Source organism: Oryza glaberrima, chromosome 1 (assembly GCF_000147395.1).
Source record: "Oryza glaberrima chromosome 1, OglaRS2, whole genome shotgun sequence".
In the NCBI taxonomy this organism is placed as follows: domain Eukaryota; kingdom Viridiplantae; phylum Streptophyta; class Magnoliopsida; order Poales; family Poaceae; genus Oryza; species Oryza glaberrima.
This window is the reverse complement of record NC_068326.1, coordinates 6304784-6330700: the sequence shown is the minus strand read 5'-3', so window position 1 is coordinate 6330700 and position 25917 is coordinate 6304784. Positions and strand designations below refer to the sequence as shown.

At 45.0% G+C, this 25917-nt stretch overlaps 2 protein-coding genes across 6 annotated transcripts; both read right to left on the bottom strand.

The window, feature by feature from the left end:
- Positions 1-644: 644 nt before the first annotated feature.
- Positions 645-2078, bottom strand: LOC127766604 (uncharacterized). Its single transcript, XM_052291702.1, has one exon. The coding sequence runs from the start codon at positions 2015-2017 to the stop codon at positions 827-829; it is 1191 nt and encodes a 396-aa protein (XP_052147662.1). The 5' UTR covers positions 2018-2078; the 3' UTR covers positions 645-826.
- A 17929-nt stretch (positions 2079-20007) lies between these two features.
- Positions 20008-25680, bottom strand: LOC127761206 (S-type anion channel SLAH3-like). Of its 5 annotated transcripts, none has more exons than XM_052285487.1 (5): positions 22669-23147; positions 22433-22539; positions 21712-22353; positions 20809-21588; positions 20008-20710 (listed from the first exon to the last, which is right to left on the bottom strand). In XM_052285487.1, exons 2-5 carry the CDS (start codon positions 22523-22525, stop codon positions 20249-20251), a joined length of 1977 nt encoding a protein of 658 aa, XP_052141447.1. In that variant the 5' UTR covers positions 22526-22539; positions 22669-23147; the 3' UTR covers positions 20008-20248. The 5 variants fall into 5 exon arrangements, with proteins under 5 accessions (XP_052141447.1, XP_052141455.1, XP_052141430.1 ...); XM_052285495.1 differs by having other exon boundaries at positions 20818-21588; positions 22669-23144; XM_052285470.1 differs by lacking the exon at positions 22669-23147 and adding an exon at positions 25560-25680 and having other exon boundaries at positions 20809-22353.
- Positions 25681-25917: the final 237 nt, after the last annotated feature.

Sequence of the window (25917 nt, the reverse complement as noted above, 5' to 3'; positions counted from 1 at the left end):
GTATAAAGTGAGGGTATAGTTGCTTTTTACTCCAATTTAAGTGCCATTTTGACTTGTAGCCGCTTGTCAATATGCATCTGAACTTACCTCAAGTCACTTGAGTTTTGTATTATGCAAAAACGAAAGACCCTAGCTAGTTTATGATTAAGAGGAAAATGGAGCATGTATGTAACCATATGGTGAACCATGTTACTCTGATGATAAATTACTCTTTTCTCCTGAAAAGGTGCACACTGATCAATTTTCAAATTTAAACTGATCAAAATTCCACCCAATAACTGCCGACACAAATAGGAACAGTACTAGCTCGTATGCATACAATCATGATTTCCAAATGATTGATCCCAAAGTTCAAACGCAGCACAGCTTCTCTCTGGCTACCAAACAAACCACACCTCACTCTCTGGTCAATCCAAATCCCCTTCCAAATCAGATTCTTCCAGTCTTCAAAAAAGAAAAAGAAAAAACTAGCGTGATAAGTCAAAGGTTGGTCAGAACCAAGAACAGTGCAGGTACATCACACACACACACACACCGCTAGAGGCCAGTGTCCACGGTCCAGTGCATGCATGCATGCCCAAGTGTAATTAATTAAGCTCAAATTAACCCAACTGATCGACCATTATACATGAGAGGCAATTAAATCAACACAAGAGGAGATTAATTAAACTCTGAGAAAGATTAAGTAATGAACACACATGATTACTGCAAGATGGAGTAGTACTCTGGCTAATCTCAGTGATTAATCATCCTGGGACTGAGCTAATTAATTAAACACGGTGATTTTTTTCTCTCTTTTTATTAAGGCTAATAAGCTAGCTAGTAGCTAGCCGCCATGGAGGACGACCCAGATGTCGGAGAAGGCCTGGAGGATGACGGGGTGGTGGCGCGGCGCGTTCAGGGAGAGGTACGACCGGAGCAGCCGCTCCAGCTCCGCCGCGCCGAACAGCTGCCGCCCGACGACCATCTCCACCATGGACGACCGGAAGTCGGCGTACGGGTCCCGCGACCGCTTCACCACGGCGAACCCGCGCCGGACCTGCTCCTCCGCCGCCGACACCACGGGGCGGAACCCGTCCCTGACGCCGCACGTGTCAACGCAGCTGCTCGCCCTCGCCGCGCGGCGCTTGCGCCTTATCTGGTGCCTCGTCGTCGTCGGAGGAGGAGGCGGCGGCGGCGGCGCCGCCTTGGACGATGCGGTGGAGGGGGACTTCTTCTTGGGCTTGTTCTTCTTCTTCTTCTTGGTGTAGAACTCGGAGGAGTCGGAGGAGAAGCTTCGTGAGGAGGAGAAGAATGCCTCGGTTTCCCCCTTCTTGGCGCCGCCGCCGCCGCCGGCAACGACGCGGCCGCCGCGGTCGTCGGCGTCGCTGCTGAAGACGTCGTCGCCATCGGTGTCGGCGTCGTCGGACGTTGTGAAGCCGTAGGGGTTGGAGAGCAGCCTCCTGGCCTTGTCACTCTTCCCGCAGCCGCCGCCGCCGCCGCCGCCGAGGCTGCCATGGCGGCGGTGGTGGTGGTAGTGGAAGCCCTGAACGTCGCGAGCAGCAGCGGTGGTCATCTCCTTCTCCTTGGCCGCCGCCGCCGCCGCCGCCGCATCCTCCTTCTTCGGCGACGCGTCGACGGAGAACCTCGACGGTGGCAGCGGAGTGCCGCCGCCGCGGCGGTGGAGGCGGTCCAGCGCGGTGGAGAACGACTCGGTGCGGCCGACGAGCGCGGTGGCCGCCGCGTCGCTGTAGTCGCGGCGGGACGACGCCAAGAACGACTCCCTGCCGCAGTAGTCGACCGCCGCCGCCGCGTCCGCGGCGAGCAGCGCCCTGCTGGACGAGCACGCGGACGCCGTCACCACCCCACCCGCCGCCGCCGCCGCCGACGACGATGACGAGGACGTCGACGCGGTGGCGTGGTTGTTGCACGTCGACCGGAGCAGCGCGCCCGGCCGGAACATCCTCGCCAGCCTGTCCCGCAGCCGGCTGCTGCTCCTCCCACCACCACCACCACCACCACGATGATCCATCGCCATTGGCAGCTACCACCAGTAGCTCAGCCAGTCGCACGGCGAGAGGTGGTAGCAGCGGCGGCGAGGCAGTGGCGTTATATATAGCGGGAGACGCCGCGATTTTGAAACGGGGAGGGGGAGGTGTGTACGCGTACGCGCACTGGCTGGGCCGCAGGCAGGCAAGGGGACGTGCGGGGAAAAGGCGGGTCACGTGCTAGCTAGGTGACATTCAACCATTGAGTACGCGTTTGGAGCGGGTACAATAAGATGACATAAACGGGCTACGAATTTATAGCTAGCTGTAACACGAGGTTCAATGAACCATGTTAATGATGCAGTATATTTCTACAGCTAACTACTATATGAGTGAGCTATTAGATTGACTATAGATGATGATTTAAATTTTGGAGCTAGTAGTGGGCTATATTATTAAACTTGCTCTTAGGAGAGTTTATGTTAGCTGCAGTTTCTTTCAAAATCATAAGATTTTGTAAATAGTTCAGTTTCAACTTTCGTTCAAATTCTAAAAAGATGTGGTTATAGAATCTAGAAAATGAATTAAAATCTAGAAACTAAGAAACAAATCGAGCTTTCTTCAATTATCAGAAGCTGGCTACTCCCTCCATTTCATAATACTATCTCCGTACCAAAATAAGTGCAGCCGTGGATATCCATACCCAACGTTTGACCGTCCGTCTTATTTAAAAATTTTGTGAAAAAATTAAAAATATTTAGTCACACATAAAGTACTATTCATGTTTTATCATCTAACAACAATAAAAATACTAATCATAAAAAATTTTCAAATAAGACGTAATGTTGAACGTGAATAGTGCAAAACTACACTTATTTTGGGACGGAGGGATTATAAGGCACAATTATTTTTTCAGATGTCGGTGATATGGGTCCGGGGGTATGCTAAGTATGGGGGAGTCACCTTCCCATCAAGCCACACGGCCCTACAGCCTGGCTCTCCCCCCACATCGCGGGCGACGCAGAGGCAACCAAGGGGCCTCGGGGTGCTACGTCACGCCCCTCGGGCCCTCGCGCTGCCTCGCCCCGAAGCCCTCGCCCAACCGCCACGTGGCGAGGGGAGCGAGTGGGACGGAGACTCAGGCTGAGCCGCCATCAATGCGCGGCGCCCCAACCGTCCCTCACCGCATCTAATGCGGCAAGGGCGGACGTGCGGCACTGCATGATTGACCCACGTCAATCAGGCGGGACCAGACTGTGACCGGCCTATCGTCGGTCACGTTTGATTGGACGGGCGGTGATGCCCCCACGTTCCACCCTGTACCCGGCGGAGTAGGGGTAGGTATGCCCCGTCCCATCGAAGCATCATCTAAAGCCCCCTCCACATGAGAAGGACTGCCACAAGTCTCCATTCATTTAAGAGGGAATGACAAGGGTGTCCCCCGTGTCGGCGGGGGGCGGTGCTGGGCCCCACTCGAGGACGGACGGCTGCTTAGCTTCCAGGCGAAGGCACGAATCGTGATCCGGTCTAAGCGGAGTGGGTCCCCCTCCCGTGGAGGAGTAGGTAGAGGCGGTGCGTGTGGTATCCCCTTGGACTATAAAAGGAGGACTTTGCCCGCCGAGAAAAAGGACGACGCTCAGTGAGCCTAAACCCTAGAGGAAGAAGAGCGAGTGTGCTCCTTGGTGTTTAGGAACCTTTGTAGCACTCAATCATAAATCCCACGCATAGGAGTAGGGTATTACGCTCCAAGCGGCCCGAACCTGTATAATCTTGGCTCCCATGCGCGGTCTCGGAGAACTCGAAGCGGATACTCGATCTCGATCAGCGTGCCCTTTCCCCCGGCCGAACTCACAAAAGGGGATCTCTCGATCACCCGCTAGAGAGGCTCATTTCTCGACAAGATGTTTCATAATATAAGGACTGCATGTATGCATGCAATTAATTAGCACCTCCTCTCCACTAAACTATTCTTTTTCTAAATCCTTCACCGTAGAGATCTTTAATTCTATTATATGTATTATATTTATTAGGGTGATCCAAACTAAAAGATGATAATAATTGTTTTTTAATTTTTAGGTTAAAGGTGGTTGTATCTTATATTTTGAAATGGAGGTTGAAATGGAGGTAGTACTAAATACTACCTCCGTTCTAGAAAGACCACATTTTTGCATTGTTTATGTTCAATGTTTGACCATTTATCTTATTTGAAAAAAATAATGATTATAGTACTTTTTTATTGTTATTAGATGATAAAACATGAATAGTACTTTATACGTGACTAAATTTTTAACTTTTTAATACTTTTTTTTAAATAAGATGGATAGTCAAACATTTAACATAGAAATCTCTAACAACATTTAAATTGGAATAGTACCTGCTTCTTAAAATTCTATTTTTAAGCTATTCAAAAAGAAGTGAACTCGAACCGTAGCCGTGCATGCATTGTGTACGGATAAGCAGCGAGCAGGTGACAGAGCGTAATTTCAGCCTGTGACTCTGCGACTATTAGTAATAGTTTTTGGTTGCATATTAGCGTATGGATTCTCTCGCCTGACAGATTTTCATCACCCTGACAAAAACGGGGCCGTTAATCACAAAGCCATCGATGGATCGATATACTGCACGTGAAGGGGGGCGAGGAGAAGAGGAGACACAGCACGAGGCTGCAGGCGGCAGCAGGGGATTTTTGCATCGCATAACGAAAACACGAGGCTGCACAGACACAACGCTACTCTGATCCCCACCATCCTCTCGACGCCCTTCTCTCTGCTTCTCCTTCCGTCCTGCCTCCATCCCTACACACTACAGATCGCTGGCTCGATCGGCTTGCATCGCAGAGACCAGAGGGGATAAGCTAATTAAGGATAGCCACTGCAACAGATCTGCAACGCGCCGATGCACCTCGCAACCGCGCAGGAGGGCCCCCCGTACGTACGTCTTCTTCGCACCTCCGTCCCATAAAAACGAATTTGATAGGTATCCTATTAATATGAATCAAGATAGATGGATATCCAAATTTATATTACTAGAATATGATATGTACGTCATATCCAATAATATGTTGTTTTTTTATGAGATAAAAAAAAAAGTAGGACTCTGCATCGTCTATATGGTCCCCCGGCCGGCTTCTTCTTCTTCCTGATCGATCGGTTGATCATCTCATCTAGGTTGCCAGAAATATGTAGGAGTAGGTTTGAGCAGGCAAACAGTGAAGTTTTAGGGTAAACACAGCCTCTATAACTAGGAGCATGTGGCTAGTGCTAGCTGGAGGAGCCGTATACTCCACCATTCAATGCATCGTTTGCATCAGGCATACTGGCATAGTAGTACATTCGTGGTAGCTTCCTGCAGCTGCGTCGGGCGTAAATGGAGTACTAGGAGCTATAGCTGCCTTTTGTTCGCAATGCTAGCAGTAGAATCTCACAAAAAGTCTCGATCACATTGCGAGGGAGAGACGGAGAGTACTGTACTATGTTACCTCAGTCACATACCGGAGTGTACTCGCATCACATGGCTGGCAGGCAGGCAAATCGCATGCCTTGATCATGAGTTTCAGTTATTATTAGCAGCATCTTGTTAATTATAGTAGATGTAGGAGTAGCAGTACTAATTAGTTTCAGTAGCATATGCAATGATAGAGGGTGTTTAGATCCAGGGGTGTAAAGTTTTATCATGTCACATCGGATATTATATAGGGTATCGTATAGGGTATTCGAGCACTAATAAAAAACTAATTATAGAATCCGTCAGTAAACCGCGAGACGGATTTTTAAGCCTAATTAATCCATCATTAGCAAATGTTTACTGTAGCAACACATTGTCAAATCATGGAGCAATTAGGCTTAAAAGATTCGTCTCGTAAATTAGTCGCAATCTATACAATTAGTTATTTTTTAAGCCTATATTTAATATTTCTTACAGGTGTTAAACGCTCGATACGATATGACGACAAAATTTAAGGTGTGATCTAATTAAACAGGGCCATAGTTGAGGCTTTGTATACGAGTAGGAGGAGGAGAGAGTACAGTAGGAATGAACAGTAGTGGTACAGTACGACGAAGCACACAAAACGATGTGCAGACATGCGTGGTCTCCTCCTCTGATACACATTCCATCCACACCGGTGTGCATGGATCGATCGATCGCCATGAATGCTGCGCTCAGATCCGAAGGAACCGGGGTCAGTATTTTTTATATTGCGTCTCGCGCCGCAGGGTAGGGGGAGAGTACTCTACCCAACGGTGGCATCTTCTTCTCTTCTGTGTGCTACTAGGCAGCTAGCCAATGCAACATTTGAAATGGATGGCCTCATTATTTCGCCTGGCAAAGAGGATGTTTCCAACGCCCTCCCCTCTGCATCCACCACCTTCCCTTTACTCCCTCTGCAGCTTATGAATTCTGATGCTTTCAGCCAAAGAACGCATCTCACAATCCACAAATACTCCTATATATACCCTGCATTTATAAAATCATATACTCCTATTTTTCTAGTACATAATCTCTCGGTTCCAAAAAAAACCCAACCTAAGAGAAGATATGACTCCTCTTAGTACAATGAATCTGGACAACTAGGAGGGGTTAAATCCCATCCTAGATTGGGTTTTTTTCAGGAGGGAGCGAGTATATACTATCTCTGATCCATATATCAAGAAGAACAAGAATATTACGTAATCCTTCCGTTTTTCAGAATGTCAGATGTTTTGGTTTTAATCTAGGTCGAAAACTTCTTCAAAATATATTATAAGAATGTAAACTTGGTCAAACAAAGCAAAAACACCATATATTATGAAACGAATGGAGTAGTTAAACCATTGACACAATAACCGACTCTCGGAAGTGATTTTTTTTCTTGACTCAGTAAAATCCAGCAGTATGAATGCGTTTTTTCGGATCCTTATTTTGCTACCAAAACATGCCGATAAGGAGATGAACCAAACCAACCATGAAAAAAGTGTATCTTTGTATAAATTGCAGTGTATGGTGCATAAATTTGATACTCCTATGCATTGAGCATCAATCATAGACGCTGCATTCAACAACTCTCCCATGTAGGCGTGGCAGGAGTCCTTGACCTAGCATTACTTTGAGCAGATGCATGTCCTTATCCTCCAATAACTAGCCTCTGCTTTTCGCATCCATAGGCAACATTCCAATGGCCATTACTACTCCATTCATTCATATGCTTTCCTGTCTAAGGCTGGGGCAGAGGCACCATGCCTCTACTGACTCAACTAGTTTAGCTCTAGCTCAAGAACAGAGAAATCAAACCAAATCTGAAAACACATACACACTGGCCACTGCAATTCTTCAGGGAAGCAAATTCAGTAATGTACTGCATAATTTGATCAGATGCTCAACAATGTTAGGAGTATGTTTTTTACCAGGACAGAATGTAGGTTTTCTTGTAGCTTGACACATAGTATAAAATGTGTACCTTTGTGACAGTTTTGTAACAGTTGAAAAAACAAAACGAAGTTAAGAGAGCACACTCCACTTCCAACAGGGTTTCTCTGAACAGTGTGTCGCTGCATGCAGGGTTTTTGAGGCCGGCTTGTTTGGAAGGCATTGCCCGTAGAATTTCTGGAAAATTTTCTGTTGATCAACATTGAGTTTCAAAAAAGGAGACTAGGTACTGTGGCAGTGGCAAGCGTACAGCCTCGATTTGAAAACGCATTTCTCCCCAACATCAAATCACCTGCAACCCTGTTGGGCCCTTTTGCCTCTATAGTCTCCTCACCCTTCTTATCCTGAATAGCCTGCAACTGTAGTGCCGTCTAACCAGGCCTTATTCCATGTACTCCTAGCAAAAGAAAGGAAAAGGGTATAGTACTATGGTTGTACCATATATATACGAGTATGTTACATGCTACTCTACGTCTGTACCCTTAGCCTGATACCCCTCTTAAGGTTATTTACTATACTGTGTGTGTATACACAGCTTTGGCGATCATGTTCCCTTTTTTTTTTTCGAATGTGTAAAAGCTTTGCACATCACTATTTTGGAAGGAAGAAAAGGATGTTCCTACATTCGACTAGCTAGGATTATATTAATTGGTTCCATTCTATACCAGTCAACTGATCCACTGGTATAGAAATCCACTGGCTCGATCGCAGGGGCGTTTCTGCAAAGTTTTTGAAAAAGGACCAATTTATTAAAAAAAATACGGCAGCCGTTTTTTAAATAAATTGGTCATTTTCAAAAACTTATTTCGTAACTAGTCCCTATAAAAAACTTCAGCCAAAAAAAGGCCGTAGACTCAGCGCCATGATCTTGGGGCTGAACTATAACGTCTCAGCGCCAATGTCATTGGCGCTAAGCTCTAATCCGAGGTGGCATGAATTTGCTGAGTCATCGAAGCTTAGCGCCAAATAACTTGGCACTGAGGTCCCTACGATTTAAATTAATGCGGAGGCATTCCAAGTAACATCTCCCTGATAGCCCAATGGTAGTAGAATTCTTCTTTAACCCTGGGGGGCAGGTTTCGATTCCCATCTCTCCTTTTTTTTTTCTTTTTTAGTTTTCCCTTTTTCTTTTCTTTCTCACTCCTTATTAATATTTTTTTTTCTTTTTTTTCTCTCGTTTTATTTTTCTATCTTTATTTATTTTTAGTTTTCCCTTTTTCTTCTCTCTCTCATTCTTTATTAATATGCTTTTTCTTTTTTTCTCACGTTTTCTTTTTCTATCTTTATTTATAAAATAAAACAAATTATAGAAATTCGAAAGGAGCATAAGAGTGAGTAGTCAAGTAGTCAAGAGAACAAAAGGAGGGATATCAGGATTCGAACCCAGCACCCTACGACTCACAGCCTAAGACATCAACCACCACGCTATCACAGCCTTGCTTATGTATGTTGCTTGCGCCCCCGGTGAATGCATCAGACACTGGATATATAACTTGTCCATTTTTATTTGTATTAGCTACGTTAATTGTAGTGTTATTCAAGTACTTACTAGCTTATTAGTATATATGTACTAGGCACCCTTATTTTTTTTCTAGGTTCACCGCTGTTGGCATGTGACACATTGTAATACGAGGTTGGTTTATTTTGAGACGAATGAAATATGCCTTCTTCATCTTGATGTACAAAGGATTTCTTAGCACTGATTTTAAAATGCACGGAAATCTATATATTTTTAGCCAATGAGATGCTTCAGAAGAAAATCTAAGTAATTTGAAATTCGAAATTCGACTACCGAAGTGAAAAAAAAAATAATATTTCCTGTTACCTTAGTTTTTTTTTCAAAGAACTTAACAATTAATGCTAGTATATGTTAGAAACAGAGAGATCAGTAATATATGAGCTGAATGGAAGATGTACAACCATGCGTGCGTTCATGAACGCATATTAAGTTTTGTGTCGATCGATGAAACGCACCACGTACACCAGCTATAGCAGCTCAACATTTGTGCTTGACGTGACAAGCTAGCCAGCCAGCACCTGTGATCAATCAACAGCTGCATGCTGATCGACTTGACGCAAGATTGAGCCGACAGTATACGTACGTGCAACAGCATGCATGCATGCTTCTGTAGTATAGTACACGTCGCTGTGGATCAAGTATATACATGCATCCAAATCCAAGCGTACGTCGTCCTTTGTTGGAGTAGTTCACAAAGGTGAACGGAGAGCAGCTCTACCACGTAAAGCTCTATTGGCATCGAGGGTTTACACAACCACCGGTAACCATATTTACCGTGGGGCACGGTAAAAAGAAAACTACAGTAACCTCCTTAAATTTAAGTAAATTTAAAAAATAATTTAAAATTTTGATAAATTTTACACTGTTTCGTACTGTTTGCCACGGTTACCGCGCGGTAACCGTGCTTACTGCCGGGACACGGTAACCCCAGCTCCGGCGGTTTGATAAACCCCAGGTCTAAAGTTTCATGTATCTATAGGATCATCCCTTATTTACCGTTTTATTGTAAAGATGTACTTGATAGCTATTTAATAAAGGGTTTGTAGTTTCAACCAAGGTCCGGTCCGTGTTCAATTCTCAACATGCTCATTTTTTTCTTAAAGTATTGTTGGAGCAGCATCTCTCCCTCTAAATCTCGAAAAATAAACTGTTTTGTTGTAGTGGCCTTCAACGTGACAACATATGTCGTCGTCGTCGTCGTCATCATCGTGTCAACGCCATGGCGGCAGCTGCATGCCTGCATGTTGGCAGGCTGGACTCGTACTAGTGATGACGAACAGTTTTTGTTCGTCGATCGACCGACAAGGGTTGCTCGCCCCCATGCGTGCGTATGTGCAGTGCACCGTAAGAACAGTGTGTGCGCGCAAATAACAAATGTACGAAACAGTGAACGATTCCTCCTAGCTACCACACTACAGGAGTTGGAGTTGTGTGCATATCAGTGCATGCGTGAACGTACTAGCTAGTATACAATACATTATCGTTTTTGCCGGAACAGTAGATAAATAGAATAATCTCATGTGTTTTGGTTTGTGACGAGGTGAGATAAAGTTGAACGTACTCATCCTTGTTTTTGGATTCGTTTGGCATAAGAAATGGAATAGTTCTATTTTTTTAAAGATGTCCAGCATGTTATCAAGAGGAAAAAAAAAGTAAGTTGAATTAGTCCGTTAGTTTTTTTTTTAAGGATAAAGGGCAACCCAGACTTTATGAAAATATTCTCTTTCAGGTCATGTTTAATTAATCCTCGAGAAGAAGGGATTGGAGGAAAATTATTCCACAATTATTTTAGTGTGAGTTATTCCCCCTTAATTCCCCTCCAATCCCCACCAGGCCTCACGATCTCAAGAATCATCCAATTAATTCCCTTATTCTCAAACCAAATAAAATGAAAAATAGTTTGATCCAAACCAACCCATCCCACATCTTGAATCAAACGCATGCAAATGGATAGAATAATAAGTCTGTAGTATCGTTTTTTTTAACATGCATGTGCAAGCATGGATATGATATCATCGATCTACCGGGATGACGTACGTACACTGTTGCCCGTTTGAAACATGGGGAAATGGTTTCTCTGTTCGTACCGAATCGAATCATACTGTATCATTAATTTTGCTGTAAAAATTGCTGTTGCTGCTACTACGACTACGAATATCTTCCTCTGGAACAGCTGCATGGGTTTCTTTGAACGGAGCTGATGACGTAGGCTGTCTTTAGTTCAGCACAAAGTTTAAATTTTGTTTGAAGTTGAAGATGATGTGACAGGTTGATGTGATACAAAAGGACTGAAGTTTAGATCCAAACTTTGGATCTAAACACAACCCTATACACTTGCCTCGGAGATCGCGCCGACGAGATCAGCAGGGATTAAAACTGCATATGCCTCGTGATCGATTGCTTGGAGTTGGTTGTGTCGGATTGCTGGAAGCAGCAAGCTAGTTTAGCTAGCCATTCGAGCCGGGGGCATATGTGTTGCTTACTCTTGCGGTTAGACGCAAGCTCTTGGCCTGCAGCTAGCCAAGAAGCTCCGTTTCAACCAATCTGTACTTCCTCCGTCCCAAAATATTTATCATTTTAAGTTTTTATTTGTAATTTTTATTATTCGTCGTATTCTAAAAATTATAAAATTATTATTTATTTTGTTTATGATTTGTTTTATTATCAAAAGTAATTTATGTATGACTTATCTTTTTTATATTTACATAAAATTTTCAAATAAGATAAATGGTCAAACGTTACAAGAGAAATGTTAAAGTGATCACTAATTTGGGACGGAGGTAGTACTCGTTTCGGTCACAAATCATTACGGTTTGGATATATATAAGATTTAAATATCGTTGATTTGTACGGCTATAAATTACTTTGCCCCGTTCTAATTAATTAATCTACTCTAGGGGACTACTTTCTCGTTTATACTGTATATCTTAAGCACACTTACTGAACCGCTCAATGATACAGTTTTCAAAAACTCTTCATGTCAAAGTTTCTTTAAAAAATCAAATAAATTTATTTTTAATCTTATAATAGTTAATACTCAATTAATTATACCCTAATCACTCGCTTCGTTTTATGTGTAGCTTATAATAAGCTCACCCCGGCCTATCCTCCCTATCGAACGGGGGCCTTATATAGCTTAAAAACATAAAAGATGCATGGTACATGTATATTTATCTTGAAAAACTACACACTTTTTAATTGTACAAATTTATTACTTCATGAAGATATATATTCTGATATAAAATTGTGATCAAACATGTATAATATATCTCAATGAGCTGTACTACGTATCTCTCAAAGAGTGAATTAAGCGCCACATTACAGTGTATGGCTGGCAGAAACGACATGTACACTGTCGCATTGCGTACACATTAATTGTACATATACATTACCTGTACCTAGTCTCATCACGTATATATGCACGCGTATTGCGTGTGTATGCGTACACTGTACACGCTGTACATGCATGCAAGAGCAAAAGAGCCAAGAGGTCGAGAGGCCAGGGGGGACGGCATGCATGAATCAAGCAGCGAAGTCGTCCAAAAAGAGACTTAGGCTGCGTTTAATTTACACCAAAATTAAAAGTTTGGTAAAAATTAAAATGATATGACGGGAAAGTTAGAAGTTTATGTGTGTAGAAAAGTTTTGATATGTGATAGAAAAATTGAAAGTGTAAAGAATTATTTTGGAACTAAACACGGTAGGAGAGTTTAGCATATGCAACTGTGCAAGAGAGGGCCGGGCCACGCAGGGGGAGGCAGATGTACGTGCGACTGACGTGTCGCCTCTTGTCCTACTACCCTTGTCGCACGCTCGTGCCCGTGTCGCGTCGCCTGGGTCCCCTCGCTCGTCCCGCCCGGCCGCTTGGTGAGAAACTGATGAGAAGTGAGACTTTCCCACGTAAAAATTTTACAACGTTTGAACATCTGCATAAAGTATTAAATATATGCTAAAAATAATTAATTATATAGATTGCGATTAATTTGACAATGTGGCGCTACAGTAAACATTTGTCAATAACGGATTAATTAGGTTTAATAAATTTGTCTCGCGGTTTACTGACGGATTCTGTAAATAATTTTTTTATTAGTGCCCTAACACTTCATGCGACACTTCATATAATATCTAATGTGATACGCTAAAACTTTACACATGTGAATCTAATATCAAGTGGGGTCGAGGGGGGAGGGAGGCAAGTGCACGGAACAGGAGGGAACCAGGTAGAGATCATCATCGCCAGATCAGATCAGATCGATGCATGCATGCGTGTGATTGGTACTCGATCCACTCATATGTAGCAGTAGGCCGAGAGGCCAGGGTGACGTGCGAAGCAGCAGCAGCAGCAGCTGTAACTGATTGATGATGAGTGGTGATTGATGGATTAGCGCCGGCCGGCCGGCCTGATCATATCGATCGATCCCCCACAAGAAGCATTCGTGGGCTCTGATGCATGGTTCACGTATATATGTTGAGCGAAGAGACTTTACTTTGGCGTGGACCAGAAGAGACTTGGCGTGTACCAGATGGTCCACGGATGACGCATTATTGCCTTGTTGGAGTGTAAAACAGGGGGATCAGCCACGTACTAGTGTGGTGGAGCCGGAGGAGAACGGAGATAGCTGATCGATCTACTAGTGTTGGTTTTGTCCACAGCTGTTTCTTTACCCAAGGCATAGTATGTTTCTAGCTACTAGCTAGTTGCACATCATCACAAGTTAAAACGAAAGTTGTGCTCCATGAAGATGTAGTATAGTATTAACATCAATGCTCCTTTAAAAGCACATTCTTCATCCTCCTATTCCTTTCTCACCATGGAGGTCGCGTAACCATTATAGTATCCAGCACTTTCTTCTTAATTCACTCACCCAACAATCCCAGTTATATAAGGCTTAGCTCCTGCCTTATCCTCAATCTAACATCCTAGTCAACTTTTAGTTATATAGATCTGACACGTTGCAGAGTATGGATACATTACTAGTTCAACTAGGATGTTAGCCCGCGCATATGCGCGGGCACTTATTTAATGTTGCTTGAATTTTTATTGTGAATGTTTACATGCGGATTATATTTTTAACATAGATCTTGACACTATTTTAAACATGTTTTTTTAATATCTGGTTTGGACGCATCACTTGAAACCATACCGCTATCATAACAACATGAATTTATGAGAACAACATGTGTCATGATAATGAAACAATAATAGAATAATGGAGTTGTTTCATATCTATTTGTGCTATATGTGATTTTTTAAACCTGAATAAGGGTTTTTTTAAATACCATCATGATAAAATCTCTAAAGGACCATATTGTTAGTTATATGTTGACAAAATATCTATAATTTTGCATCTGGTGTTTTTCAACGCCTATTTTTCATAATCACAAAAGACACCTTTACTAATTAATTTGGAGAATGAATCTACTTTTCCAAACTTATTTATAATAACTAATTGATTGAAGTATATTTCATAGTCACGTCAATAGGGTGTATGACATACATTCATCAAATTATGTTTGATATGTTGGAATTCCTCAACTGTAAGAAAATATATTATGAGTTGTTTATTGCGCATGTTACTTGATTGTTCATTTGTTACCAAAACTATTTGACAAAGAGAAAAATATACATATATGATTATAAATCTCATGATGAACTAAGTGGTTGTATTATAGCAAGATCATTGGCTTGAAATATTTTTCATAATTTTTTACATCTATGTACATTTGTGTTGCCCACTTATCATATACTAATGAAATAGTTATAAATTAGAAAAAAAATGAGAATCTTAATCTTAGACAAATTAAAACTAAATCATATCAAATTAAAAATACACAACTAAATTGTGTTGTTTTCAATTGTTTTACACGTGTAGCTTTAAATTAGCATTGTATATTCGTCAAGTGATATTTGACACCTGAAATATGATGTAAAATTATTTAAAATAGGAAAATTACGAATTACCCCCTAACTATTACAGTTGACCGAATTACCCACGTAAACCTAAAAACTAGATATCTTTCACCCTCAATTATTAATACCGGATGAATTATCCCCCCTCCCCAACACAACACTGAGTGGTTTTGCTCCTACATGGCTATCACATTCTCCACCCACTCTGTCCCTCTCCCCTCTCACCTCTCTCTCTCTCCCTCTCTTCCTCAATCCCATTCCCTGGCCTCTCTCTTCTCCCTCCCATTGATGCAAGGGCCGGCCGACGCTCTTCTCCTTCTCCTTTGTCTATTCCCTTGGTCTTGCTTGCTTGATTGATCTACCTCGCTGTCTCTTCCGGAGAGAGGCACTGGTGGTGGGGATCGATTAAGAATTGTGGTGGGATGACATGCTACGGTAGAAAGAGCTGCCGCCGCATTTGTTGGGCGAGTTCTCGATGGCGGGGGCATAGCTGAACTTGGCCATTGAGGACCAATGCAGGTGCTCATCTCCGGCAGCCGCAACACTCGTCACATGACGATGAGATGCAACGGAAAGGATGGACATGACGGCCTCCGCTGGAGTGCACATGTAGTTGCCGAGATAGCTGAGGTGGAGCATCCTCCACCGCTCGAGCTCCTCTGCCCCGCCATGTCCGCTTCATCATGCACCAGTGGAGGTCGAGGAGAAACTACGCGACCGTCAAGGAGGCGTGTGCTGGCAGAGGGCGAGGAGGAGTCACCTCCGCCGCTCGCCGCCCCTAGCCTTGCCGATTGACAGATGTGGAGGGAGAAGAGAGAGAGATGATGAAGGGGTGAGGAAGAGATATGATATCTAGGTCCCACCATTTTTTTAAGAAAATGCTGACTGAACTGCCACCTAGGACCAAAACCACTCTGAGTTGAGTTGAGGGGGGAGGGGTAATTCGTCCGGTATTAATAATTGAGGATGAAAGCTGGCTGGTTTTCGGGTTTATGCGGGTAATTCGGTCGACCGTGATAGTTCAAGGGTAATTCGTTATTCTTTTCTTAAAATATTATCATAACATTTTTTTGTTATATGTCGACATCATGTATTACGATGTATTTAGGAACATAGACATCAATAGTTTATTTAATTAGAGGAATCCAACTGGATCACAAATTAGATCCATGATTCTAAAATAATTATATATAGGACATTTAAAGAGCATTGATAGGATATTTGATTTTTCTATGGTAGATGATCTAGTTTAACTACACATATTTGCATCAGTTTATAGAGTAATATATTTTATTTTAAAATAGTAGAAAATCCTATTTTATGGACCATCGATTTTTTCTTCAATGGCTTTACGTACCAACATTACGTATGCTTTTTTTTTACTTAATCGCTTTTATCGTAAGTCGGTATGCATGTTTTATTTTCTTCCGATGAACATGAGATAAGATTCATTTTTCCTTTCCTGTATGTACGTACGTACGTACATGAATTACTTATGTTTTGTTTCCTTTTACGCCCACAGCATACCTTTTTTTTAAATAGTATATCTAATCTAACGGTATAAAGTATCGGGTCCACCAATTTAAATGAAAATCAACGGTGAGATTAAACAGTGCCATGTGGCGGTCTAGGAGTATTTGTAGGAACGCCACATGGCGGCTTAAGAGCGTTTCTAGGAAGTTTAATGGACTTTTAGTATATAATAGATTAGAAACATGTGTTAATTGACAGCTAGTAGGGAAATCTAACAATCTAAAATTGGATCTGACATACTACAATGAATTTGAAGGCTGTCTATATTCGTTATACAGCTAGATAGTGTAATATCCAATGCTAGAATGACTTATTGTAGGGCAAAGGGAGTATATGATTTTGTCCTTTTTTTTTTCAACCTACAATAGCGTTGCGTTTCATTTATTATGCATGGTCGATTTACTGTTTCAGCATACACGGGTAGCTCCCCGTCGAGGAAAAAGGCCGTGCACGGAAAAAGAAACATATGCTACTGGAGTACTGGTCCTGGTGTACGTACTATATATAACAGTAGATCGATGCATGAGCAGCACGATCGGGCGCGTCGGCGCTCTCTTGATCGGGACCATGGCCGGCCATATATTCGATCGCTTTGATCCATAATCCATTGTTGTTCATGCATGCATGCATGTGCATGCAATGGACTCGCCTGCGTACGTACGCCGCGTGCAGGGTCTCGATTCGCTGTACCCAACGTTCCGTGCATGCACAATCGCACATGCACCTGATGATGGGCAACATATCCTATGTATACAGGCTCTCACGTGTACATACGTGCACACCAACTAAAAAATGTCACCAAAAAATCTAAAAAAAATCATACACATACTTTCAATTGTATTACACTTAGGTTAAAATCTTAACGTCAAATTCATTATATTTTAGCCGTAACAAAAAAAATAAAAAATCTGACAGTTTTAAGGTTGCAATTTTGTCAGAATTTTATCTTTTTTGTTATTCTCTATGTAGAATGAATTTGAATATGCGACTTTACACGTAGATGTAATACTATTAAAAGTACATGTATGAATTTTCCTAGAATTTTTTATGAAAATTTTTAGTTGGTGTACACGGTGTGTACACGTGAGGGCCTGTGTGCATAGGATACGCTCCCCTGATGATGCATGCATCCTAATTGCTACCTTTAAGTTAACCTCACCTGAACAGGGAAACGATTTGGCCTTTTCCCTCAATTAGTAATATGTTCTTGCTTTACAACGAGTCAGACCTATATAACACTTCCTCTGTTTCGCAATGTAAGTTATTCTAGTATTTCCCATATTTATATTGATGTTAATGAATCTATATAAATATATATGTCTAGATTTATTAACATCAATATGAATGTGGAAAATATTAGAATGACTTACATTATGAAATGGAGGGAGTAATTGATTGACTAGGTGGGTGGATGAACTGAGAACAGGATTCTACGATGGTTACGTACACACAAAAGGAGCCGACCACCTCCTGCCTTTGTCAGTAAAACTGTGCTTTTATAATTAGTAGAGATACATGAGAGTATGAGCATGTTTAGATTGTAGCCAAAACAAACCTTACTAAATTTTGGCAGGATTTCTTATGTATTGACCAAATTTAGCAACAAACTAAACGTAGACATTTTTTTGACAACTTTAAAAAAAAAAGAAGGTATGGTCGAAAAGGATATCAAAGTGAACCTGCCCTATATGTGATACAAACTATATATGTAATGCTAAACTATCATTGGATTAAAATAGGTGTCTAAGGTTGTTCACATCAGTAAAACTTTTACTACTAGATTAAATTATTAGTAAAAATTTTACAGGCAGTACATGGATAAATATGAGACGTCTATTTTTTAATCAACGGTAAGTTTCACATTTTCTATAGTTGTGATTTACGCTACATATTTTCTTGCAATATGGGCCGGCCCATGTGGGGATAAACGTTGGGGGGCACAGATGGCAGGAGTGACTCAACCGCAGGCCGACCAACATGCAGTTTTCCGCCAATTGGGCCGGCCCAGACGATTCGGCCTGTCCATTGGCAAAACCCCTGACTCGTCGCGCCCTAGAGTGCGTCGAGTCCGCCCAGCCAGCCGCCGCCTGCGCTAGCTGCGCCGATCGATCTCTCTCCGTCCGGCGATCTGCTACCGCCGCCGGCCGGAATTATTTCCGGCGACGATGAACCGCCGGTTTCTTCACGTGTTGGTCAAAAGCTTCGGCAACCATCCCTGCCCCTACTCGCTGCACAGCATCAACGCCTCGAGCTTCCTTTCTATCCATCGTCGTCAAGACCGATCAATGGATCATCAGGAGATCAAGGTACGAAGAAAATGGAGGAAAACCACCTGCCTGATCGCACCGTGTCCTTCCATTATCCCAGCTACCAGCGTTCTTACAGTGGAGGCAGTTGCGGCGATAGCTGCACTGCCTCAACAGTATAAGCAGTGTGACTTCTGCTGCTGTTACTATATATACAGCCGAAGCTTTTCTTCCCAACAGGCCTAAAAGGCTAAAATGAAATGCAGCGTCCTCCTGTATTTTTGAGGGAAAAAATCTCTGCTTAGATGCAAACGCTTTTTTTTTTTTCCATTATTGTTGTTTTCTCGTATGAAACTATGAACCGTTGGAAATTTTCTTCACTTACACAGCCGGTGAGACCCATTAGTTTGTTCTACACACAGAGGAAGTCACATGCCTAGCAAAGTTCCATAAATATTTGGTGCAACTCCTGCAACGGAATCATTATCTTCCATAAGTTGGGTAGCCATTGTTGTGGGCTCGCGCCATGCATAGTCGTCCAAACCGCAGTACTGCGGTACCATTCTTTAGGTTGAGAAAGAGGAAAGGGTTGTCACTTACATGTGGACAAACTATTTTAATCTCTCGAGGGGATATCCCCTCGTTTTTTTTATGTCACTCAAATGATTATTAAAAAAATTTAAAAAAAATTGAGAAGGTGTATTAACATGTGATATAACACTCCACAAACATGTAAGTTCAAATTCAACTTCTACATCTCGTAAAAAAAATGAATTAAATCGTACATAGTTAACGTATATTCAGAGTCAAATTTGTTTTTTCGTTGCGAGATGTAGAAGTTGAATTTTTTACTTTCATGTTTATGGAGTGATATATCGCATGTTAATACATCTTCTCAAATTTTTTCATAAGCATTTGAGTGCCATACAAGCAACAAGGGGATATCCCCTGCAGGGATCAAAATCCACTTCCATGCATGTGGGTGCCACTTTTTTTTTTTAAAAAAATTGTTTTTAACTATAATTTTTCATGTAAGTGCCATGCAAGCCTCATCTAGGATGAAGACCAAGTGAACATGTCATGTAGACATCATATCAGCTAAAACTGTTTTAAAAAAGAGTCAAGGATGTCAATACCCGGTTTTAATAGTTAAAAGAGTCTTTTGTGATCGAGGGACGCGAATCAAAACTCGGTCCATAGCTAAGGGATGAGAAATGGACCTTTTCCTTCTTGTGATCCGGTTTTATAAATGAGAGACCTAAAGTGAACTTATTCCACCCAACCGTCCTTTGGTATTGGGCCGAGCTGGACGAGTCGGCCTGTCTTTTTGGCAAAGTCGCAATTGTACTGTACTACAAGTCTACAACAATGGGAGACGTTGGTAGTACTTCATCATACTCACGCCAGTACGCCACGATCTACCGGGGATGACCACAATATCGAACCATTGTACACTGCATGGTGCATATGCTTCTGAGAGGCTGAGACAGATGGACTTATTACTGGCGCTAGCTTAGCCTTATCCCAAGTCGTCAACGACTCAATCTCCTATCTACATCGCCACGTACGCATACGATACGAGTAGTTACAGCAAATTAATTAAGCTAATTAATTACACTGACACGCACGTCCACGTCGCTGTCTGAAGAACCATCGATCGATCGCACGGTCAGAACTGCCCGGCGCCGAGCGGGCACGGGTCCGTCGACGTCGTCGTCGTCGATCGATCGCCGGCGTACGACGGCGGCGGCGGCACGCCGGCTTCGAGGTCCTTAATGCAGGCGGAGTCGGGGTGGATGTCGGCGGCGGTGGTGGCGTTCTTGTCGCGCTGCTGCTGCTGCTGCTCGTGGATCTCGGCGATGGGCTTGAGCTTGCGCTCGGTGATGGCGATGGAGATGTCGTTGGGGAAGAGGTCGCGGTGGACGGCGGCGTGCAGCAGCGTGGTGAGGAACAGCGCCGTGACCGTGAGCGTCGCCAGCACGGACAGCGCGATGCAGAGCGACTGCGTGAACACGTTCTTCACCTCCGACGAGTACCGGATCGACGCGATCGCCGCGCTCGTCATCGGGAACGTGTACGCCCACCACGCCAGCGAGAACCTGAACCCCCTGAACAGGTTGATCCTCACCGCCTGCACAAGCACACCCAACATCGATCGCATCAGCTGCTCGCTGCAATGGCGCGCGGCGTAGAAAGCTAGCTAGGCAGTGTCAGTGTGCGCGTGCGTACGTAGCGTACCAGCGAGGCGTAGAGGAACATGGCGATGAAGTAGGCGACGCGGGAGCCGTAGCCGAACTCGCCGGTGATCCTGGCCCAGGCGAGGCAGGCGACGCTGGGGGCGGCGACGAAGAGGAAGAAGACGGGGTGGAGGTCGCGCGGGAGCGTCTCGCTGGTGGGGAGCCGCTGGTACAGCGTGACGAACAGCACGATGTAGTGGGCGAGCCCGACGGCGAAGAAGAAGATGGGGCCCTCGCGGAGGCCCATGGTGGCGCCGAGCAGCGCGCCGACGAAGTTGCCGACGATGGACAGGTGGTTGGACGGGTTCGCCACCCTCGACAGCCGCCGCTGGCCACCGGAGATCCACTGCCCGTAGATCTTGAGCTCCAGGCACACGATCGGCGCCATGAGCAGGTACCACAGCCAGTGCGGGAGGCTCGCCGCCACCATCGGCGGCACGCCGATGGCGAGGAAGAGGCAGGCGATCCACGGCGCGAAGAAGAAGTTGACGCGCACCGGGTGGTAGTACTCCCGCCGGACGGCCTCGAAGTAGAAGGCGACCTTGCACGCGTACAGCGCCGACACGGCGCACATGAGCGCCACGGAGACGCACCAGAGCACGAGGTTGATCTTGACGGTGATGTGCAGGAACCTCGTCGACGTCGAGATGGCGATGTTCTTCCACAGGATCGCCTGGCTGCTCATGCCCATGCACATGCCGAACGCCGACACCGGGAACCGGAGCAGGAACGGCCACGTCTTGTCCGACGGCAGGACCAGCGCCTCCGACGACTGCCGACGACACGACACCAACACCACCACCACGGCGGCGCGTTGTGAGCGACTACGTACTAGGGTGCATGCCAACTGTTCGACCAATGCGAGACGACAGGGAGAGGGTTGCTGATGGTGTACCCGTAGTTTGTCAAGCTCGGGGCCTTCCAGCGCCGCGAAGAAGCGCTGCACTCTCGGCATCGACGAGTACGACCGGCTGCTGCTCGCCGTCGTCGTCGCCGCCGCCGCTGCCGCGTCGTCGTCCTCGGGTTCCTCATCCTGCCGCCGCTGCTCTGGCTGTTGCTGCTGCTGTTGCTGCTGCTGCTGTTGCCGGCCGCCTCTCAGGTGGGTGGTGATCTGCTTCTCCAGCTTCCCTGACCACGTCTTGAACGAGTCGTAGCTCGTGTCCCTGCGCCCGCGCGCCTTGCCCGTCGTCGTCGCCGCCGCGCGCGGCGCGCCATCGCGGCTCGTGCCGTCTTGCACCTGGGAGCTTCTGCTCTGCTGGGGCAGAGCGGCCGCGCCGCCGAGGACGGCGATCGGCTGTGAGCGGAAGATCATCCTGTCGGGCTGCGCGACGGCCATCATCGCCGGCCACCCGGGCAGCGGCAGCATGCACGGGGCGTCCGTCATGGCGTGACGCTGGAGCTCCACCCCGGACCTGGCGACGTCGAACCCGGTCGGCGACGCCGGCAGGCTGATGGACACCGGGCGCGCCGCGTGGAACGCCAGCGTGGTGTCCGGGGAGGACGCCATGGCGATGAGCAGGTCGCCGCCGTGCCGCTCCTACACCGGCACGCGACTGTTCATACTCGTGCTCCGATCAGGTGATCTGCGTTAACCATGAAGACGGCCCGAAACTTACCATGAAGATTGGCTCCTTGGCAGAGCGGCTCGCCGGGATGTGAACATCTCCGGCGACCGGCCGCGGCGGTACACCGGATTCGTCAGCTTCCATCAACCTCGGGAAACCTGCAACACATGTAAACCATCATCATCATAAGAAGAAGAAGAATCAAGAATGGATAGTTGAGATCACATTGTTTTAGTGTCCAAGAACAGATACAACTAATGATATTTCAGCCATGAGATGTGTCTTACGAGGGCACACTTTGCAATGCGGCTTAGGCAACGACAATGAGTTCACCGTGAGACCAAACCAAGCTTCGAACTTTCTGCTTATCTTATCAGAATCAGAAGAAGATTCTGTCCGCTTATCTGAACTCTACACAAGTCTCGCCAATGTTTTCTGCTACTAGCTTGATCAGTGAGTGCATTTATACGGCAGCATTGAATGCAACTTCAAACCAGCAACAGTCGTATAACTCACGGGGCAGCCTGATTAGGCAGAGATTGCAGTCAAATGCAGATGCATTCTGGGCCGTACAAATGTGTGGCGTTCGTGCAGGACATCAAAGCAAACCTTGGCACTTGTGGCACTCAAGTTTTGGTTCTGGGCTTCTGGCTGCAGGTTTAGCAATGTTAGGCAGGGAATTCCAGAGACATAAATGGCAGAATCTGTCCTGGGTGGCTGGTAACCCTCGCAATTGGCAACCAGCCTTGGTCTCTAGACTCTAGTAGTCTAGTCTCATCACTCATCAGCTCATGGTTGTGAAGAGTGTGAGCAAATCTGGGTAAGATAACAGTAAGTCAGATACATCGATGATGGCATCTACTGCAAAAACAGGCTCGGTATAGGCAAGATGAAATGCTGCCCATCAGGCAGGGCAGGGCAGGGCACGCATGCAGTGCAGGAAAGCTCTGAATGTTTCTACCAGTTCTCTGTCTGACTGCTAATCTTCGGCCGGTCTCAGTAAAAATCTCAACAGCATGAAATTGACCACTAAATCATAGTGTTTTTGGGAGTCGTCGATGACACGACAGAATGTGCTCGATTCGCTTATCATACATACACTGTCCTCTTATTTGGACGCATCTCTACAAACAAGAAAAAAGTATGTGAAAAGTATGGTGTGAAAATTTGGTTATGCAGTTATGCTACTACTTCTCCGGTTAATAACTGCATACCCCGCCGGTCATATATTATAAGGGGGTTCATATCCTCTACCATACTGGTAGTATGGCACTACCATTACAGGCACTGACGTGTGGGACAAACATAACAGTAACTGTAATGGTAGTAATATTATAGTAGAGGATTCTCACCCATCATGGACAAAAGGAAGCAGTTCTAAAGGTTTTTTTTTAATGTATCTTCTTCAGATAGGCACCTAAGTTTTAATCTTGGCATATGATCTTTATATGATAAATTTATCTGGTCATAATATCATACTAAATCATTACCAAATTTCATGAACGGATGCATGCATAAGGACACCTGTTATTGTGCTGTTATATAACTCTTTCAGCAATCACCATCAACCAAGATGGAACAGAAACCGAAAATCCTCTCCGAATTTCCTCTACCCTGCCCCATTCTTGCATGTAAACGCGTATCTTTCTATGATCAGCGACACCTACAAATGAACTAGGCCAACTGCAAGCTTTCTGAACTGAAAACGAACTGCCTGCACGATCTGGCAGACAACGCGATCGAGCTCAAGGTTTTCCCTCCCATCACTGACAGCGTCTCACTACCCCTCCTACCGAACTCAAGAACAGCAGGCCATCGAGGTCTGAAAGTAAACCACGCCAGAGACATGGCCTCTCGTCGCTTTCAGAGAAGAATTCTGGAGCGAGCGAAAACAAGAGCATCCCTAACTGGCAGGGCATCGTGATGGCCGAGAAGCGTGTCGAGAGGAAGACGAAGGCGTGTGGGCTATGCGGTCCGCGTGAGGCTGGAAATTTTTCAGGTTCAGCAAAATCGATCTCACCAAAAAAAAGAGAGAGAAAAGCATTTTCCATCGGCATGGTGGAAGGATGATTACCCGGGCGGGATGCACGTGGGGGAAGGGAAGAATGCAGGAGGAGTCCGGTCATGTCGGCGGCGGCCGGCGAGGCGGAGGCGGCGGTGGTCGTGGGGGCGCGGCGCGCGAGCTGGGAGCCGCCGGAGCGGCGGCGATCGGTGGTGGGTGGCCCGCGAAGGTGGCGGGTGTTCTCTCTCTGTGTGGCTGCTTGTGGGGCTGGAGTGTCGGACTCGGGGGAGGGGGGGGGGTCCTTCGTGGTAATCGTGGCCGTCGATCTGGGATCCCAGCGCGAGGAATCAACGGCTCAGCTTAGCCGGGAGCCTTCTCTCGGGGCTGGTCCATGTGGGCCCCCACACCCCGGGTACGTGAGAGGCTGCGTTAGCATGACATGTGGGGTCCAAGCCGTGATGACCTGCGGTGAGTGACTCTGGGCGCAAATAGAATTACCGATGCATCGTGATTCGTGCAGTTAGGAACAATAGTTGTGATGCTCCTACTACGTACTACTCCCTCCATCCCACAATAGTTATGATTCTAGATTGTTTAGAATAGATTAAAGTTTAATACAAAAGTTTATAAATAATGTATGATGAGAAGTGAAATGGTTATTGAGGGTAAAATAGGAAAACTTTTGAATAGAAAGTGATTGATGGGACAACAAGTACTCCATAGTGATAAGTATTTGGGGACAAAATTAAAATCTTAAAGAGACAAGTATTTTGAAACGGAGGTAGTAGAACTTATCACTCAGAGTGTTAGAGCAAGTTTAATAGTATAGCCAACTATCGGCTCCAAATCATATATAGTTAATTTAATAGCCAATTCATACAATAGTTACCTATAAACATGTACTACATCATTAATGTTTGGTCCCACCTGTCATACATATACGTATCTTGGAGTCCGTCCTGTAGCTGGCTACAAATATGTAGCCCGCTATTCTTATCTCTCCTCTTTTATCTCTTTAAAATATGTATATAACTGGCTTACAGTCTGCTATTATACCTGCTCGTACTCTCTCGGTTTCTCCGTAAAAAACTAACTTAGGTTTGTTTGTTTTACGGAGGAAGCACGTGTAGAAAACGAAAGATTTTTGGAGATTCTAGAGACACCAAGTGAACTGACCTCGAGAGTTTTGACAGATCAGGCATACACAGCACACATTGTGATGTGGGGAGCTCTTGACGTGGGTTGCAGAGGCAGCTCTTTCGCAGCTTCGCTCGCCTTGTCCGCCGGTGTGTCATGTGTGCGTCTCTCTCTCAGCCTCGCACGTCCAATTTATATACGGAAGTTTACACCACCTCTGGTCTCTATTCTCCAGTTATGCGGAGTAACATCCTTGCAGTAACGAACTACCCTCTCCAGACTAGTAGTAGTAGTAGGGAAAATTACAAAAACCATTTCTAAAAGTTATTTGAAGTTTAATATTTCACCTCATAAGTTATTTTGTTGTAAATATCCAGTTATCCACCTTCCACTCGGT